Consider the following 19734-nt stretch of genomic DNA (forward strand, 5'->3'; position numbering starts at 1 on the left):
TCTTTTCTTTTCACTGTTCCTTGTGCCTTTTTCTCTCCTATAGCAGAGTGAAATACAACAATTTTGTTCAAGGGTTCCGGACCGCTTAGTGGTCTGGAAAATAATCGTGAAATACAACAATTTTTCATCTTTGTCGTTCATTTTCTGAATTATTCAGTTGTCTCGAATTATTGAAGATAAGGCCGAAATACAATATGTGATATTGTAAAATTTGTTTGTTAACTGTTTTTATTTTTATTTTTTATTTTTTGTACTATACATATGAAACATTTTTTGTACTTTTAAGCGTTTTTATTTTAAATGTTTTAAGTTATTTTAAAAGCGTTTCCAAACGAACTCTTAATCTTAATGCTACATGCTCGTAATTTTATACTCTCTTTTTCTATCATTTAACTAATCATGAATGATTAGAGTTCTACAGTATAATTCTTGGATTGCATTGTTTAAGAGCACATCCAAGAGAAGCTCTAAATCTTCATTAAACAAGATAATGAACAATGTTAAAAAATTAATTTAGCTACTCAACTCAACTTTTCATTTATAGCAACACTCTATATTTTAACGAACTTTGAATATTTTACTATTAATAATTCAAACTCAACCCACTTATTTTCTAAAACAATCTTCTTTCTCTTTTTTTTCTCCTAACTCAAGGCTAGAGTCTTATTATTTTTTTAATATTTAGCTGATGAACAGTTACTCTATAAATTTAAAAAGTGAGTGCTCAGTTTGCCATAAGAGAGATTCTTTTATGAAGTTACGTGTTTTCTTTTTTTTTTTTTTTTTTTTTTTTTTTTTTAATTTGACTCTTTAATTTAAACCACATTACTCCTCCACCCTTCTTAGTGTAGATACTATATCGTTTTTCCAAAAAATAGAATTTTGGTTATTTAGCAGCATCTCTTCAAGATGCTCTGACATCGAATTTGGACTCATCTAATTATCATGGTGCATTCATCATATTTAATTTTAAAATGGTTCATATTTTCATTTAAGTTCATGATTAGTCTTACATTAAGTTTATGCTTGGTAACCTCTTCATGGAAGGTCGAAGGTTGTTCCATGCCTAACTATTTAAAACCACTACTTATGTATGGAAATACAATTATTCAGAAATTAGGAATTACTTTTAAACTTGGTTTAGTGAAGAGTGTTTTTCTTCCTATCCATAAACTCTTATCTCTTTGGTGGATTCCTTAGAGTGACGAGTTGTTTATCTTCAAGTATTCACTTGTGGGTTCTCTTTGATCTCCGTGATCCGGTGTCATGCTCTAATTCATTGTGGTGCCAATGAAATGTAAAAAGGGTAAGGTTATGAAATTGATGAAACTGCAAATCTATCTGTAAGAGTAAGACTAGTGTGAGTCATCTCTGCACTGTCACAATGGAACTGGAAGCCAAGGTTCTCTTGTAGTAAAAATACAGAGGAACCCCACTGCTCCTGACACACCCCGACCGAAATCAAGACGCGTCGCCCAGCATAGCTCGATTCGGGATCATAGTGGACATTTCGGGTCGGGCCTGGGATGTGGTGGACCCCAGGTCGGGATGTGACAGCTCCAATATCTAGTTAAGATTGTCGATGGAACAAAAATTCTTGGATGTTACTCCGAATGTTTTAACCATTAGATCTTGATTTACTCGTTCCCTCGACTGTGACACTGACAGCGATGCAAAGTGAGGAGGCGAGTGGGCTGGTAGTATCTCTATAAATATATGATGGGCCTAATTTGCCTTTCAATCCAAGAACTGGTAGTATCTCTGTAAATAAGTACTTGAGGGGCTATGGAATGATACGTTTCTGTGCCATAAACAAGTACTTACGACAGGATCTTGTTGCACATCTTTGGGCCAGAAGAAGCATGGAGTAGGCGTTCAAGTTTTATGTTGTTAAATGTTTTAAAAAATGTTGTTTAGGTTTCATGTTGTTAAATGTTTTTTTTTATGTTGGTTAATGTTATTTAATGTTTTTTCATATTGTTTAATGTTGTTTCATGTTACTTAATTTAATTTAATGTTGTACAATGGCTTAAGAAGTTATAGGAAAAAAAAATAGAATTTTAAAAAAATATGAAACAAATTTTGTAAAATAGAAGTTATAGGAAAAAAATGGAATTTAAAAAAAATATGAAACAAATTTTGTAAAATAGAGGTTATAAAAAAAAATTAAAAATAGAAGTTATAGGAAAAAAAAATTGTAAAAAAAATAAAAATAAAAAATAATAGTTAGTTGACGTCAGCTAGCCGTTGGATTAAAAAATTTGTTTAAGAATTCCTATCGGATATAACCGACAAGAATAATAACAATGTTGTCGGTTATATCCGACAACAATTCTTAAATTTATGGCTAGCCCCGAGCAAGCTGGCTAGCTGGATTGGGTCAGCCCTTGGGCCCTTTTAGATTCTATGGGGCCCACGAGCCCTCCGTCCTAGCCCTCGGTTGGAGGCAGTTTTCGGGCTATTTTCAGTCCTCTGGACCATTTGGTTGGAAATGGCCTTAATAGAGGAGAAATGAAATCTTATGGGTGGAGCTTGGATTATTTAAGGTTTTGGTATCTATACCACCCACCCTCAAATCCATCAAAATCCATCATTCACTAAAATCCTTGCAAATCTTTGAGATAATTTTTCATTGCACCTGGACTCTTATGGACTTTTTAAAATCATAATCGACTATGAATTTGGATGTATTCTTTAAAATCATTTAAAATCTTAATTTGACTATACATGGATTTCAAAATCTTTTAAAATCTAATTGACTAAACCCGGATTTTAAAGTCTTATTAAAATACTATCAAGTCCTATCAAATCCAAATTTGGCTACACCTTCCTAAAAGTATCTTCAAAAGAGATGTCAAATATAATATGTCAAAATTTTATTTGATGACTGATGTGGCAAATTGAATACAAGTACTAAATCCTCTTTTTTTCGAATGCATGTGTCAAATATTTATTTTATTATTTTATTGACCTAGTGTTATATTAACTATTGAAAAAATCAAAATTATTTTAGTTTTTATTCTATTGGTTGTTAACATGACTCTGCATTAAAAAATTGGGAAAATTTGAAATAGGTCCAATTTTATAGGCCATTTTTGAAATAGGTCCAATTTTTAGTGACTTTTAACTTTTAAAATAGGTCCAATTTTTAGTTACTTTGGACCCATATCAAAAAACCCCTAAAAAAAATAAATTAAATTATTTGACTCTTTCTTTGTTTGATGTAAAAAAAGACAGCTAGAAAGTAAGAAGTCAAATGACTCATATGCCACATCATATATGACATATCCATTGGAGAACACTTGAATGTCTTTTTATCCTATTTGACATATTTGACATCTCCTTTGAAAATGGTGTAACGTTCTTTTTGATACAATGTCATGTCCCGATTTCAAGATAGGTCTAGGATTGACACATAATTTTAAGACGTAACTGTATAACTTATACAACCAAAACACTTAAAACATAATTTACATATTGGTAAGGTCTATCCCACTTACATACAATGCAAAAAGTTTGCAAAATATGACAGTAAGGTAAAAGGTTAACTTAACCACTCTAAGCGCTCAATTTCTCAGGGAGTAGGATTCTATATCCTCTTTTTTTCTCTCCCCTTCTCTCCCCTCCTATTTGAACGGTCACGGTTAAATCACGTCAACATCTTATATTAATTTTTTATAGAATGAGAAAGACAAAATAGATAATGTGAGAGGAGGGGATGAAAAAGGTTGGGAAGAGGATGAGAGAGAATCCTAATTCATTTCCTAGCATTGCTACTCAAGACACCTCGTACATATCAACACTTATGAACCTTCAAAATGGCTCTCTACATTGTGGTAATAGTACATGATAGGAGCATATTCATGCGACTTAAATGGCTTGTTCTCGTGCATTTACGTTATGTTTCTCTAGTTATTTTAGTCCTTTATGCTTCTTTTGTGTGTTTTCAGGTTCTAAGGGCAAGGTATGCAAAAGGATGCCTTTTGGAGCCTTTTGGAGCAAATTAGAGATTGGAATGGATATCATATGCTTGGAGCCAAGAGGATGGACGAAATTAAAGACTTGAAGTAGGAAAGTTAAATCCTAAAAGACCTCATATTTAAGCATCATTGAAGACTCCTACGCATTTTAGAATACAAAAACAACATTCCTTGCAACCTTAGGACATTGTCGTGTGTTTCCTTGTGTCTCCGTTCCTTGCCATGCAAGGAAGGGTTTTGTTCCCTATTTTTAAACACTTAAAGCATTCACTTATCATATCATTCACTTAACATATCATTCAATTATCATATCATTCATTTATCACTTATCATATCAATCACTTATCACTATCATTCATTTATCACTTATCAAACCATTTACTTATCACTCACCACATATCATTCATTTATCACTTAACATATCATTTACTTATCACTCACCACATATCATTCACTTATCACTTAACATATCATTCACTTATCACTTATCATACTCATAATCATCTACACATTTCAACCATTTAAACATATACACATTCACTCACATGCACCCTTTATTCTTCATCATTGCAACCATTGCACATTCCCAATTCTTTTCCAACATCTCACATGCATTTCCACCTTCCTACTTCATCATTTCACCACATTCTCCCTCTTTAATTCCACATGCATTCACTTCATCATTACACCACCACTCATTCTTTAATTCCACATGCAATTCTTCATCATTCCTTCACACAAATGCTTAAACAAACATCCATATGTTCCCTCCACTCCTCCTATAAATACCCTTGCATTCCCATTCATTCAAATCATCTCATCTCATTCACAACACAACAACACACCACAAACACATTCCTTTCTCCCTTAGAATCCAAAAACCATCTTCCATTTCCACCAATCCTCATCCATTTCCATAATTCCCCAACACTTCCATCCCCCCAACCAACCTATCCTTAAACCTTGTGCTACAACAACGAGGAAGAGAAGAGTGCCTAAACGTTCATACAATTCAAGTTTTGAGTTGTTGGAATGTTTAGGTGTTTCTTTGATTTCAAAGTTTCATTTTAATTCTCTTTGTTTTGTACGTATGAGAAATGGAAGAAAAGAGTGCTTAAACGTTCATACAATTCAAGTTTTGAGTTGTTGGAATGTTTAGGTGTTTCTTTGATTTCAAAGTTATGAGGAACTAAACCCCCTTTAGCTAGGGGGTGATTCGAAACTATGTTTATGTTTGTAATCTGATTTGATTACTTTTAATTACGTTTCATAAGTTATGAATTCAATTTGTTTAACTGTTTGATTGATAACCTATTTATGTATGTTTATTAAGAATGAACGCTTAATTTTCATGCATGAATTTGACGCTAGAATATAAGTGAGTTTCACGTAATAGTTATGAACTTATATTCACAAGTAGTGGAGGTTGCTTATAAACAATCGCGTTAAACATATTCTTGGCATAAGTTTCATGCAATCATAGTAACGAATGCCTCGTCAACACTTATAGTTTTCATGATGCTTAATGATTCTTGCTTGTATCTCTATTATGCAATTCATGTAGGGAACTTGTGAGGAATGCTTTGGATTGTCGTATGCAATCATCCAATTCATTAACTTAAGGAAAACTTGACGGTTAATTTAAGCGGACCTAATTAACCCGGGGCGTTGAGAATTCATGGTTTATTGAAAAGCAATTAGAAATCGGTTTGTATGCAAGTATAACATGTGTGGAGATGAACCCCTTAGCTAGCTTTCCCATCCATTCATTTCCGTCAATTTCGTATTTACAATTTGTTTTTTTTGCAATCTATCCACTTTAGTTTAATCTCGTCCAAACCTAAATCCCCCCCCCCCATATTTTGTTTAAGTTTTAGTCTTAATCTTTCTTACTTTTAGTTTTGCATTCTTCGAGTTTAGTATAGTGTTTTAAACTTGTTTTTACGTTTTTGAAGTCAAATCCAAGTGGTTAACAATCCCTCCTAATCCCCGGTCCAGAACGATCCCTACTTACACTTCACTACAATTGTCAAAAAGAGGGTTTAATTTGTGTGCGTATAATTCTCGCATCAGTACATCGCAAAAAGCAAAAACCCAAATAAGCTATAAAGATGGTGTGAATGACAGTAAACGCATGTGATTGAAAAGTCAATTGATCTCATTTATAAAATATGGACAATCCCTTGCATATATAAAATATCTTAACTCACAAAATTAATTGAAGAATCCTTACAGACAATCAACCAGCTTTCCTTTCATACATACATTAAAATAATAGGAGCAACACACTCACAAACATTCTACATTCGAGATCTCATGAAATCGAATAGATCAAATACACAAGAACTAACATAAATCATAATGTTTCGCCTTCCAGACGCACTCATGGAATCAGATAGAATTGACATACAAGATAAGAAGTAGGATTCCAGACTCACTCTATAGAATCCATAAGATGAACGTTCTAGACACATCCAATAGAATCGCATAATGCATCTAAACACACTTGGAACCTAACAAAATGTAAGGTTCCAGATGAACCCGATGGAATTGTACAGAATGTAGGGATCTAGACACACTCAGACTTAACAAAATGTAAAGATTCAGATGCACTCAGTGGCATCCATACATAGAGTATTAGTAGGATTCCAGACGCACTCATGAAATTAGAGTGAAAGATAATATGCTAGGGATTTAATATCCATCTATGAAATCAAGGGCTGAGCTTGTTGCAACTTTTCCCAAAGCGATGGTGTTTAGGTGCCTCCTTAGCCCCATCTGCTTCCCATTTGTTTTGGTTTTTTTGTTCTCCTTGCATGGGCTTGTGTTGGCGGTCGACATCTGTTGGCTTTTCTTTGGTGTGACGGTTTTGTTGCATGTTCAATTGTTTTGCGCTGTTATACCTTCATCGAATTTAATGCATAGTTGATTTTATTTGGGTGGCTACCTTTGTGGTTGTGAACAAGGTGGTGGCGATGCCAATGGTCGGCTTTTGCGAGTTGAAGATTAGGAATTTTTTTTTCTACCTTTTTGTTGAATGGGCTTTAGTTATCGCCACCTTATTGGGCTTGTTTAATGTAATTGTATTACACATTTTTCATTCAATAAAATTTCTTATTTTTCGACAAAAGAAGAAGAAAAAGCTTGGCTTATAGCAGAAGTCACTCTTTATTCTAGATTTAGACACATTTCTTCCTTTTTTTTTTTTTTTTTTTTTGAGATAATTTGTTTCAAACTTGTTATTTATGAGAGCGAAAGTTAAGATCATTTAACTATTAATAAGAAAAATATCATTAAACTGAAATACTAAAAGACAAAGATATGTTTAACTGTGAGTAGGTAAATAAAAATGACTGTTTACAAAGCGAGACATATATTTTTTTTCTTTGAGAAATAGTTGGTTTTTCTTTTAAAAGGAAAATAAATAGTTGGTTGTTGGGCATCAAATTTTCATGGGTAAAGTACAAAAAACTACCTCAACTATTGGTGTCACGACATTTTCATACCTCATCTTTTAAAATTGACAATGTCATACCTCTTCTTACGAATTTGTGCCAATGTCAGACATCTGTTAGTTTTTCTGTTACATGCTGACGTGGCTAGATACATGACCTATTTTTTAATAAAACATTAATTAAATATTTTTAAAAATTAATCAAATATTAAAAATTTAAAAAAAAAAACAAAAAAAACCCATCAACCCGTGTCCCCCATCCCCAAAAACCCAGATCCCCTTATCTGAGTTCTCTCCCACCTAACCCCCCTCTCTCTCCTCTCTCTCTCTCTCTCGCCTCTCTCTCTTCTCTCTCCCTACAACCTGCATCCCTAAAATCCCAAAACCCAGAAATCTTTCCCACCCGTCCCCCCCCAACCTTTCTCTCCGATCCCACCGATGACAACCCTACCTCTGTCGTTGACTCTAGCAATGACAGCCACGATCCCCAATCGCCCCCAAACCCTAACTCTAGCCACAACCTCCACAACAACATTCTCTTCTCCTCCTCGCCCCCGGAGTTTTCCCTCCGGCGATCTGCGAGAGAACAACAAAACAATAACAACAACAACAACAATCCCAATAGAAAAACTCTCCGTTTTTCCTAGAAAATTCCGAGATTTTCCGAGAAAATCAGAGGAGGTGCAAGAAATAGAGAGAGAGAGAGAGTTGTGATCTGAGAGTGGCTCTCTTTGGTATGAGTTTCCGATAAATGGTGTATATAGGCGGGTCAGATGAGGAAAAAAGAGTGGAGGTGAAGTCCATCGCGATGGGTTCTGAGAGGGCGAAGCCTCTCCACAATTTCAACTTGACTTGGTATTTGAAGTGGGGGAACCAGAAGCACCTATGGTGCCAGAAGGAGAGCTCTGACGCCAGCGAGAGTGGCGGGGAAAGGTTTGGGGTTAATCGGCGATCGTCGACTTAAAGGATTGAGAGCTCGCCGACGGTGATGACTTAGGTGGGAATGGTTTCTGGGTTTTGGGATTTTAGGGATGCAGGTTGCAGAGAGAGAGAAGAGAAAGAGGCGAAAGATGAGATAGAGGGTTGGGTGGGGGAGAACTCAGAGAAGGGGATCTGGGTTTTTGGGGAGGGGGCACACGGGTTGATTGGTTTTTTTATGGTTTATTGATTATTGTTTATTTTTTTAATTTTTTAATATTTAATTATTTTTTAATAAAAATGGGTCCCGTTTCTAGCCACGTCAGCATTTAACAGAAAAAGTAACAAAAAAAATTGAGATTGGCACAAATTCGTAAGATGAGATATGACATTATCAATTTTAAAAAATGAGATATGAAAAAATCGCGACACCAAGGTAGTTTTTTGTACTATACTCAATTTTCATTTTCTTTGAACACCACCATGGCACCATCCATTGGTGTATCCAGAATTATCCAGGGGTCCTGATGTAAGGGATCCAAGGATTTTTAAATGCGTCGCAAATGGTGTCGCTGATAATAATATAGCGCCTAAATGTTGTTTTAAGTTTTCAATTAGGCGCTTTATCTTTCATATTCGACTGAAAAATGAGAGCCCTAATCCATCCAATCAGAGATTTTGGGAGAATCATCGGAAATTATGGACCACAATCGGAGATCCTGAAGCGCAATCGAAAATTTCGTAAGGCACTAGAATCATCTTTCTCTCTTTTCTTATTCCATAACAACATAAGTGATTTCTAGGATTTTCTTTTTGAATTGATTTTTCTGCACTCCGCTAGCGATTAAAGCTTAAAGTTCTACGCTAGCAGCAGATAGATGTTGGCGGAGAATGGCAGCGGCGCTGGAAGAACATGAAATATATTGGAGCACGGGGAGAAACGCATTTCGCGCTGGAGGAGTGACCGCTGTTCCCCATAAAATTAAAAACTTCAAATGTTCCATTGGCTCCAAGATCTCTGGGAAGTTTTCAAGTTTGGGGCACCGAGAGAGATTGAGTTTCTCGAGATATTTCAACTTACAAATGCTCTTTGGAATACTTGAAAGCCTTTTGCAACCATGTAGATCAAGTATTTTGAGAGCATGGAGAAACTCGATTGATGAGTGTAGCTCTTGAACCGTTGTTCCACTTAAATTTAAAGACTCCAAATGTTCCATTGGCTCCAAGATCTTTGGAAAGTTTTCAAGTTTAGAGCAGCCGGAGAGATTGAGTTCCTTGAGATATTTCAACTTACAAATGTTGGTTGGTAGACTCACAAGTCTCTTGCAATCAATCAATGATAATTTAGTTATATCCCTCGGAAGCTCAGAAAACTCGGCAAGAGATGTGCAGCCATCTAGATTAAAAGAACCAGAGACTTTCAGCTTACACATGTTGCTTGGAAGTTTCTCAAGGTCTCCGCAATGACTTATATTCAAGTAAGAAATTTTTTCGTGAGACCAAACTGACTGGGGCAACTCCTTTATACCAGTGTAAGATAAATCCAAGTATTTAATATTTCCTGGCATCTCTGAAATTTCAACCAAACTTCCACAGCCAGAGAGATTTATGTCCACAATTTTTAGACTCCCAGAGAGATTTGGAACTTCAGTTAGATCTATAGAGCCATGCAGATCGAGCACTTGTAAGTTGACAAGTCTCTGTAACAAGAGTAGAGAGAAATATCAAGAATTAATATGATTTCTACACTAAATTTTATACAAGAGTTAGAATAGGCATATAATATACCTGGTCTTCTTTCCAGAGCTTCTTAACTCGGCTCCATGGCATATGAAGCTCAACTAGATTTTCCGGCGAAAATTTTGACGGCAAAGATTCCAGTGGATATCCTAACCAGTCAAGGTAGCGAAGAGAATCGGGAAGGTCTACAGAAGTGGCGGGTTTGAAGTCAATTATTTGAGAATTATGCACAAATAGCATTCTTAGGTTTGACATCAATTTGAAGTTCCATGGTCGTCGCTCTTCACTCTTATGCCATTTAAGGAATATGGCTTCAACAATTGGACTTTCCTGACAATAAGAACAAAGTTTAAATGTATATATTTTCAACATGTTAAAATGTAATGCTTATTTGGAAAAAGAATTCAACAAAGTTAAAGAATAATCTAGAGTATTTGCGATGGTAATGATGTACAAGTTTCTAGTAAAATATCCAAGATAATATTAATAAAATAACAAAGACTACATAGACTTCCTATCACAATAAAAAAATAGTAGAGTTATTCTTATCACTTAGTTGTACCATCACTTGTACTATCTTTCTAATAGAGGTAGGATCCGTCATTGCATGGAGGTCTCATCTCTATTAGAGAGATGATCCAAATAATGGTATAAATAAATATTAAGAATAGCATTTTTGCAATAAAATTCAATAAAATTAATATTTTAAGAATCTGACTTCTTTTTATAAATGAGTTTTATTTTGTTGTGTTATCTTCTCACGTTTGCTATTTATTTTTTCTTTAAAAAAAAGAAAAGAAAAGAAAGCATTGAATGAATTTGGCTATTACCATGTTACTATTCAGTACACGATAGATTTCCTCATTCGTGAACAACCTACTCCGTTTACCAGGATCTTCAATACATTGTTCTTGAACAATTGTCCTTCCCATTTCTTGTAGCGAATCATGCATCTCTATGACTTTCCTTACCCATTTGTCTGAATAAATTGATATGAGAGATCTATCACGGAGATTTCTAATTCCCGATATTGCAAAGAATCCACGAACATGTAACATTCGTTCTACCTCATTCACTTCCTTCCCTTTATGAAAACATGCTATATCCAGAAATATCTGCTTCTCATTTTCTTCCAATCTATTGTAACTTATTCTCAACACTTTCTGGATATCTTGTCTAGGAAATCGTTTTAATTTGTTGAATTCATCTTCCCATTCTTCTTTACTCTGGCAATTGAAGAACAAGGACCCCAGAACTATAAGGTCTAAGGGAACGCCTCTGGCATAATCCACGATCTTTTTTGATAACTCCTCATAATCTGTTCTACGAGTAGTGTTATTCTTGAAAGCATGCACACAGAAGAGCTGAAGAGCGTCATCCGATTTTAATACCTCAACTTCGTAGATATTCTCCTCTTCAACAATTTGTCTAAGTGTGTCCTTATCTCTACTTGTGATAATGATTCTACTTCCAGTGCCATACCGTTGAAGATCACCAGCTAAACGTTGCATTTGCATTGGACTACTCACATCATCAATAACAATGAGGACCTTTGTGCGGCTAAGCCTCCTTCGAACAATAGTTGATTCTATGGATAGACTTTCTCCCTTGAAAATATCACTTAGAAGTTTCTTTTGCAAGCAATCTAGTCCATCTGGTTGTTCTGATTTCTCCCTGACGTTTTTAAGGAAACAAGAAGCTTCGAATTTAGAAGAGAGTTTGTGAAATACAGTTTCAGCAAGGGTGGTCTTGCCAATACCACCCATGCCCCAAATACCTATAGTGATGCAAGCGTCCTTTGAGTCAATGCCCAGTCGCAATTCAATTTGCTGAATGCGGCTTTCAATTCCAACCAGGCCATCTAAATCACATGATGATTCACAATTCAAGTTTGTCCAAATTTGATCGACAACATTCTTAATTAGATCTGCCTCCGTCCTGGCATATATACATGTATGATTATGTAGAAAAAAAACAATAGTTAGCCTTAAAGGCTAGTAAATATACTAAAAGTTTTAACACCGTATATTTGTGCAAGAAAAGAAATCTTGCGTGTTCTCTCTTCAAAATAAAATTAAAGCAATATTAAAATAGAAATACATTTGTTTTTAGGTAAACAACAATACAACTAAGTAAGCTTGCATATTATAGCATTCAACCCACTATCTTTTTGAAGAAAATGAACTTATCCCACTAATGAAATCGTTAACCCTAAAGATAAATCGGATACATTTAAATGAACTACAACTAATTACATGCTTGGCCAAGGAACAGGGCCACCCCTCCCCAAACCCACTAAAAAATGGGAATTTCGTAATTACCCTAGCCTAAAGTTGGGAGGGGTGGTATTGTAGCTAAGCTATAGGGCAATTTCAATTGGGGATTTTGATTTATTTACAGAATTTCTATCCTTGGAAAAAAAAAAAAATTTCCTACACGCCGGGGGGGGGGGTATGATTGGTGTGTTTGGGCCTAAAGTGGGCTTTGTTATGGGTGGCTAAGGAGGAAGGCCTGATTCGATGTCAAATGACCGTAATGCCCATCCAGATTTTAGATCCAACGGTCTGAGGTAAAAGGTGGGTAGGCAATTATCATTTTAGAATAGGTGGAGGTGCGGGTTGTAGTCGGTGAGATGGAGCCGTGAACATGGGCAAACATGACCTGTTCGTACAAGATTTGCGATTCGGTAAGTGGAAGGGTTACATAGAGAGAAAGAGAGGGAGCTGCTTTATTGAATGTCTGAATGGGTTATAGGTTGCAACACTATTCATTTGTATAAGATTGAATGTTTTGGGTGTTCAATTAAACGACCCTAAATTTCACCAAACATGCTGCTTGATTGTATATGTGAAATTCCGTTCCTAGAATTTCATTATTAATTATGCATTTTATTATTTAATTCCATATTTCGTATTTACATTATTTTTATTTTATTCTAATTCCGTCAATTTTGGAATTTGAATTGTATAGTTACAAGGTATGACTTTTTGTAATTAATCTTTCAAAATTTGTAGACCTTTCGAGGTCACAATTAGTGTTTTAGAATCACTCAATTCCATGAGCGTGTGGGCGAAAGTCGTTCGCAAATTGGAGTGATAACGAAGATGTTACGGACATTTGAAGTTCGATTAAGAAAATAAAAAAAAAATGTTTAATATATAACTAGAAGCTCCCATTAATTTAGGGGAAGGGCTAATTGGAGAGAGAGCGAGTGATAGTGAGGTGACCAATCAGAGAAGAGAGGAGGGAACCTAGCATGACCCATTCCCCCTTCGTGACCTGACTTCTGACTCGAACCCTCTGCAATTTTCGGCGTGGTTTCTGTCAATTTTGTTTGGCTTTTCTCGACCTTCCACCACAAGCTCAATGAGATTTTTGCCTTGGTTTCACGAAAAACTCCACTAACGGGTCCGTGAATATTCGATGACGATTGGCTGTTTCTGAAGCTTGTTCCTTCAACCAGCGCCACCAATAGACTGTCCTTGAACCTAGAAACAAGGCCCAAGCATTGGTTGGAGTTTCGGGGTTCGAAGAACACTCATCTTAGGATTCCGATAGTCTTGGGTGATTTCAGGCCACTTCTCGGCCAAATTGGAGCTCGACCTAGGCGACGATAGTACGTGACGTCTTGATATTCATGCTAGGGTGCGCTAACGTGGACTTTAGCACTGATTGTACATGTGACAGGCTTGAGTAGATTATGAGGAACCCGTGGGGTAGAAGTGCAAAGATCAGAGACTTGTAGCGATTAGGTTACTCCTTTATCCCTCCTTGTATTATTTCTTTTGTGATTTATATTTTGAGTGTCTATGGGCATGTCTTGGCCCTAGTGAGGGTTGTGTATTTTGAGAGTACAAATTTGTATATATTTTGAGGGGGAGAGCCCACTATCATGTTTATTTTGAGGTATTAGTTCTAGTATTTCATTTTGTATCTTATAAGTAGTTAAGACGTCCCCTACGTACCTGTGTCATGTGTCAATCCTGGACGTACGTCAGGATCAGGGTGTGACAACTTTTGGTGGTATCAAAGCTTAGGTTTAGGTTCCCATACCTTAACCTTAGAATGAGGAAGCCTTGGGTAGGTTGGGTACTAGACCTTAATTAGGTCGTGTGGATTCGTTTCTCTAATTTCGTGTATATGCTTATGTTGAATTCTTCTATGCACTAGATATATTATGACGACCCCACATGGTGTTGTTCGGCCGCTTGGGGATGATGTCCCCGACACTTCTGCTATTGATTAAAAAGGCTAGCCACGATTATGATAGACCCGATGGTGCTTTTTAGGCCATTGATGATTTGACACAGTTGATGCAGGCTCACGTACGTGCGACTTCTAGTAGGGAGAAGTCTCTATATAGAGAGTTTCGTACTTATAAACTACTTTCATTCGATGGTAGTACTGATATATGAACGACTGAGTCCTGGACCAATTGGATCGCCAGAGTTTTCACCGTTTTGCGATGCTTACCTGAGGAGTAGGTAGACCTTGCAGCGTATATGTTAACAGGTAGGCTTACGAGCGGCAACATATCACTCGTTCTTTATTGGTAGTCGGAGGACCCTTAACTTGGGAGTGATTTCAGACTGCATCTTGGGGCAATATTTTTCAGAGTCATTTTGGGATGAGCTGGAGGCAGATTTCGCCACTATTGAGCATGGCACCACCACAGTTGCTGATCATGTGGCCCGTTTTACTTAACTTTACTGTTTCTCTCAACACCTATATGAGGAAAAGAAAACGAAGAAACTTATTATGGCATTCAAGCCTAGTATAAGGAATCTGTTATCTGTTTAAGGATTGCCTTTATTCGCTCAGGCGATTGATCGTGCATGCACAACAGAGCTTAATGAGGAATACGAGCGAGTGGAAAACAAAGGAAGAGGGCCTGGTCAGAGGGGCAATTATCTGATGCGTTTTTGGGTATATCCAAAAAATGCCAGAGATTCTCGTTTGGTGGTTCTCATGGATTGTCACATAGAGAAAATCAGGGTACTTTTCATGGAGATTTCCAAGCTAAGTTAGAGAAGGCTCTCAACATTCTGTTGAAGTGAGTCTTTAGAGTCGTTTTCGAGGAGGTACTCATAGCGCATACATGAGCGGACCCCAAACTTTTTCTGAAAGGCATTCAAAAATTTATTTTAGAGGATCTCGATACCAGCCACAGAAGACACTTCCATGGATTTGTACTCACTGAGGACGCCGACACTATGACGCATGTAGAGATGGTTCTAAGACTTGTACCAGTGCGGCAAGACTAGTCACTATTTTAAGATTGCCCACAGACTACTGCTAACAGAGCTGGTAGACCTGCTACTAGTGCTGGGGGCTCAGTAGCATATTCGGCGTATAGTAGGCCTTCTAGAGCACCTTCTGTCACATCCCGGCCCGGGACGGACCACTTCCCGGGCCCGCTCCACCACTGTAGCACGATATTGTCCGCTTTAGGCCCCGACCACGCCCTCACGGTTTTGTTTTTGGGAACTCACACGAGAACTTCTCGATAGGTCACCCATCCTGGGAATGCTCTCGTGCGCTACTCGCTTAACATCGGAGTTCCCATGGAACCCGAAGCCAGTGAGCTCCCAAAAGGCCTCGTGTTAGGTAGGGATGAGAATATACATTTAAGGATCACTCCCCTGGGCGATGTGGGATGTCACAATCCACCCCCCTTAGGGGCCCAACTTCCTCGTCGGCACACACGCGGTCAGGGTTAAGCTCTGATACCAAATTGTCACATCCCGGCCCGGGGCTGACCACTTCCCGGGCCTACTCCACCACCGTAGCACGATATTGTCCGCTTTGGGCCCCGACCACGCCCTCACGATTTTGTTTTTGGGAACTCACACGAGAACTTCCCGATGGGTCACCCATCTTGGGAATGCTCTCGTGCGCTACTCGCTTAACTTCGGAGTTCCCATGGAACCCGAAGCCAGTGAGCTCCCAAAAGGCCTCGTGCTAGGTAGGGATAGGAATATACATTTAAGGATCACTCCCCTGGGCGATGTGGGATGTTACACCTTATGACTTAGTTCAATAGAGGATTGCACAGCAAATGACCAGACAATAAAGCGACAAGACAGCTTGGAAGAAGTTTTCAGCGAGTTAGGGTCTAGAGCAATGGAGTTGGGACATCTCAAATGGGTTCTCAGCGAGTTGGCAAGGTTTGTGCATTATCCACTTTGGAGGCCGAGGCTGAGCTTAACATAGTCACAAGTACTATTCATCTTGATTCGCTCCCTGCTAGGCCATTGTTTGATCTTGGAGCTGAGAATTCTTTTACATCAAGTACTTTTGTTAAGTCTTTGGGTAAACCTATTGAGACGATGGATGTGACATACTCCATTTCCTCTCATTTTTCGAGGCCTCATATTGTTGACCAAGTAGTTTGATCTTGTGAGGCTTAGGTGGATCAGGGTGAGATGTCAGCAGATTTGATGATTATTCTGATGCGAGATCTAGATGTCATTATAGGCATGGATTACCTATCGATATATCGCGCGAATTTCAATTGTTTTTAGAAAGTGATAACTGTTCGACCACTTGACAGGCCTCCGTTTTAGTTTGCTAAAGTTCATAAACCTGTTCCACCACCAGTAATGGTATCAGTTGCCAAGGCTAGACGACTCATGAGATACGGATGTCAGGGTTATTTGGCTCATGTCATACCCGTTGAGCAAGGAAATAGTGAAATTAATGCCATTCCAGTAGTTAGAGAATTCCCTAACGTATTTCTTGCAGAGTTACATGGCTTGCCTCCAGTAAGGGAGATTGAGTTCACTATTGACTTTATGCCAGAGACAACACCTATTTCTAAGGCTCCATATCGTATAGCGCCTTTGAAACTCAGAGAGCTCAAAGCGCAGTTACAGAAGTTAATGGATAAAGGTTTAATTCGACCTAATGTTTCACCTTAGGGTGCTGCCATTCTCTTTGTGAAGAAAAAAGACAAATCATGTGTTTGCGCATCAATTATCGTGAGCTTAATATGGATATAGAGTGAGTGCGAAATAAGTACCCACAATCGAGGATTGATGACTTGTTTGACCAACTTCAAGGTGCTCAATATTTTAGTAAGCTCGATTTGCGGATTGGTTATCATCAATTGAGGATCCAAGATGATGACATACAAAAGATAGCTTTTCTGACTCGCTATGGTGCGTTAACGCAAAGTCTAGGCACTGATTATACATGTGACAAGCCTGAGGAGATTTACAAGGAGCCGATGGGGGTAGCAGTGCAAAGATCAAAGATTTAGAGTGATTAGGTTGCCCCTTTATCTTTCTTTGTATTATTTCTTTTGGAACTTATATTTTGACCGCCTATGGTCATGTCTTGGCCCTAATGAGGGTTGTGTATTTTGAATGTACAGATTTGTATATATTTTGTGGGGGAGAGTTCACTATTGTGTTTATTTTGTGGTATTAGTTCTAGTATTTCATTTGGTATCTTGTACGTATGTTAAGATGTTCGCTACGTCTCTATGTCACGTGTTGATCCTAGACGTATGTCGGGATCGAGGCGTGACAATTATACGTTCATATTCTTTAGGAAGTACATACTGCAGAGTTGTAATTAGTTTCAGGTCAGGGATTGTGATGGGTGGATCGAAATTGGAATTATTATATGCTATTTGGTTGCTTGCTTCAAATATGATAAGAGCAGTGACACAAAAAATGAAAACCCAGTCATTGGTTTACTTTTTCCTCCTTCTTGTTTACCAGTTGAGTTGGAAGGGTAATTGCTACTCATTTTCTACATTTTTAAGATCTTATAAATCTTTTTCAACATTTATGCATATTTTTCTCCCAGTTTACAATTCAGCAAAATGAAAGTTATATTACCATTTTACAATAGGATGAAAATAATCACATTAGTTAACCTTTATTCATACTTGGATGCAGATATTTGTGATAGAAAAGTCTATTGTGGTTAGCTTAATAGAAAATGTGATATGAACAATTTGAAAAGTCCACTTTCTTTTCATATGTACGCTTTAACATATGTCAGTTTTAATTATTCATGAGCAAAAGAAATTTTATTTTTCTCCTTCCGGTACACTTAAATAATAAGATTTTTAAAATGTTAATAACATTTCTCTATTAAATATTAAATGCACTTGAGTATTCAATTGTTTTTAGCAATTAAGAGTCTCTCTTCAATAATTACACTTTTATTCCGTCATCTTCACTAAAATGTCTTAGATTTACATTAACAACTTCTATTTTTTAAAATGTTCTATTTTGTAAATAATAGTAAATATGATTGTACATATATGTGCAGATAGAGTTGCTGTAAATATGTGTAAATAGAGTTGTTGTAATAAGTTTGAAAAGCTAATTGAACTGCATTTTACATCTGTTTCTTATGCAAAGACATTATATTTTGTGATTGCACCGTCTAATAAAATGTTTTATTTTGTTCCATTCTTTACATTACATGTTACTTTGATGTGATGTTGTTCTCTAAATTACAAATTCCACTCTTCTTTATGATTTGATTTAATTACATGACAAATTTTTCTGACCCGTAGCAACGGACGGGCATGAAGTCTTGTTAAAACCAAAATCTCCCCTCAATTGCATTGCAGCAAAGCTAAAGTGCCCCACCCCTCCCCAAGTTTAAAATAGAGTAATGCTTTACCAAATCTAATCAAATTCTCACAAGTTTAAAGAAGATTTATAATTTTATACAAGTTAAATAATGAGTTACTTACCCGTGATTGTTTGAATAATCAAACCCAGACAGATCGGCTGCAGCCTTCAAAGCATCCCTCCACTTGTGCACCTTATCAATACTGTCCTTGAAACGTTTTTCAAGTTGAGCAAATGCATCCGCATAACTCCCGTGTTGTTTTCGTACATCAGATGGATTGATGTCATAGAATACGGGTATAACCTTCTGGCCATATCTTTCCTTGCATTCGAGTGTATGCACAAGCTCATCCAAACACCATGTGGAAGAAGCATAGTTTTGTGAGAAAATGATCACCGAATGCGTGGATTTCTCGATTGCCTCTAGAAGGGCAGGTCCGATTTCTTCTCCTTTCTGAAGTCTGTAATCTATGTAGGTTTCAATTTTCTTCTGAAGTAAGGCAGCATGAAGATGGCTGGTAATACCACGGCGGGTGTCCTCACCTCTGAAACTGACAAACACATCATACTTTTCCTGACCAGGGGGGATATTAGCTTCAATACCATCCATCTGTTTGTGTCTCTCTCAAGGAACTAACAATGGACTTGTAACTTGTGAGTAAAAAAGAAGAGAAAGAGGCAAAGAAAGATAACGGAATATTTGAGATGAATGAGATTTATTAAGTTATTGAAAATTTTATGGTGCTCAGGCTTTCCTAGAAAATCATCGAAGAGAGGAAAAAGAAGAAACTGAAGCACCTTTACCTTCCGCGTAGAAAGCTTCAACGCGTTCACACATGATGAAGAAAGACAAATTAAGGGAACAACATCATCAGTTCATACCTTTTAGTAAAGCTAGCTGACGACTCACAAGTCACAATGAATGGTAGTGGCAAACACAGAGTAAGCCAATAGGCTCCGCTTCCGGGCCTTACGCGTTTTATGTGCCGACTTTGTTGCTCGATTTCATCTTCAGCAGAGCATCTAATGTAATCTGATCTCGTAG

The 19734-nt window shown here is 37.1% G+C and overlaps 1 protein-coding gene across 3 annotated transcripts; it reads right to left on the bottom strand.

Annotated features, from left to right (window-relative positions):
• Positions 1-9089: 9089 nt before the first annotated feature.
• Positions 9090-19734, bottom strand: LOC125475200 (disease resistance protein Roq1-like). 3 transcript variants are annotated; one of them, XM_048579711.1, is made up of 5 exons: positions 19572-19734; positions 18812-19322; positions 10923-12030; positions 10141-10422; positions 9090-10052 (listed from the first exon to the last, which is right to left on the bottom strand). In XM_048579711.1, exons 2-5 carry the CDS (start codon positions 19297-19299, stop codon positions 9204-9206), a joined length of 2727 nt encoding a protein of 908 aa, XP_048435668.1. In that variant the 5' UTR covers positions 19300-19322; positions 19572-19734; the 3' UTR covers positions 9090-9203. The 3 variants fall into 3 exon arrangements, with proteins under 3 accessions (XP_048435668.1, XP_048435669.1, XP_048435667.1); XM_048579712.1 differs by lacking the exon at positions 19572-19734 and having other exon boundaries at positions 10923-11766; positions 18812-19563; XM_048579710.1 differs by lacking the exon at positions 19572-19734 and having other exon boundaries at positions 18812-19563.

This window comes from the organism of the source record quoted next, unplaced genomic scaffold (assembly GCF_019419815.1).
Source record: "Pyrus x bretschneideri cultivar Hongxiangsu unplaced genomic scaffold, Pyrus_bretschneideri_v1 Contig14, whole genome shotgun sequence".
NCBI classification, from domain to species: Eukaryota; Viridiplantae; Streptophyta; class Magnoliopsida; order Rosales; family Rosaceae; genus Pyrus; species Pyrus x bretschneideri.

Coding starts and splice junctions, on each gene's coding strand:
- LOC125475200 (XM_048579711.1), bottom strand. CDS start 19,299: ATGGATGGTATTGAAGCTAATATCCCCCCTGGTCAGGAAAAGTATGAT. Junction 10,423..10,922: donor GTGTACTGAATAGTAACATG/GTAATAGCCAAA, acceptor TCTTATTGTCAG/GAAAGTCCAATTGTTGAAGC. Junction 10,053..10,140: donor AGCTCTGGAAAGAAGACCAG/GTATATTATATG, acceptor CTCTTGTTACAG/AGACTTGTCAACTTACAAGT.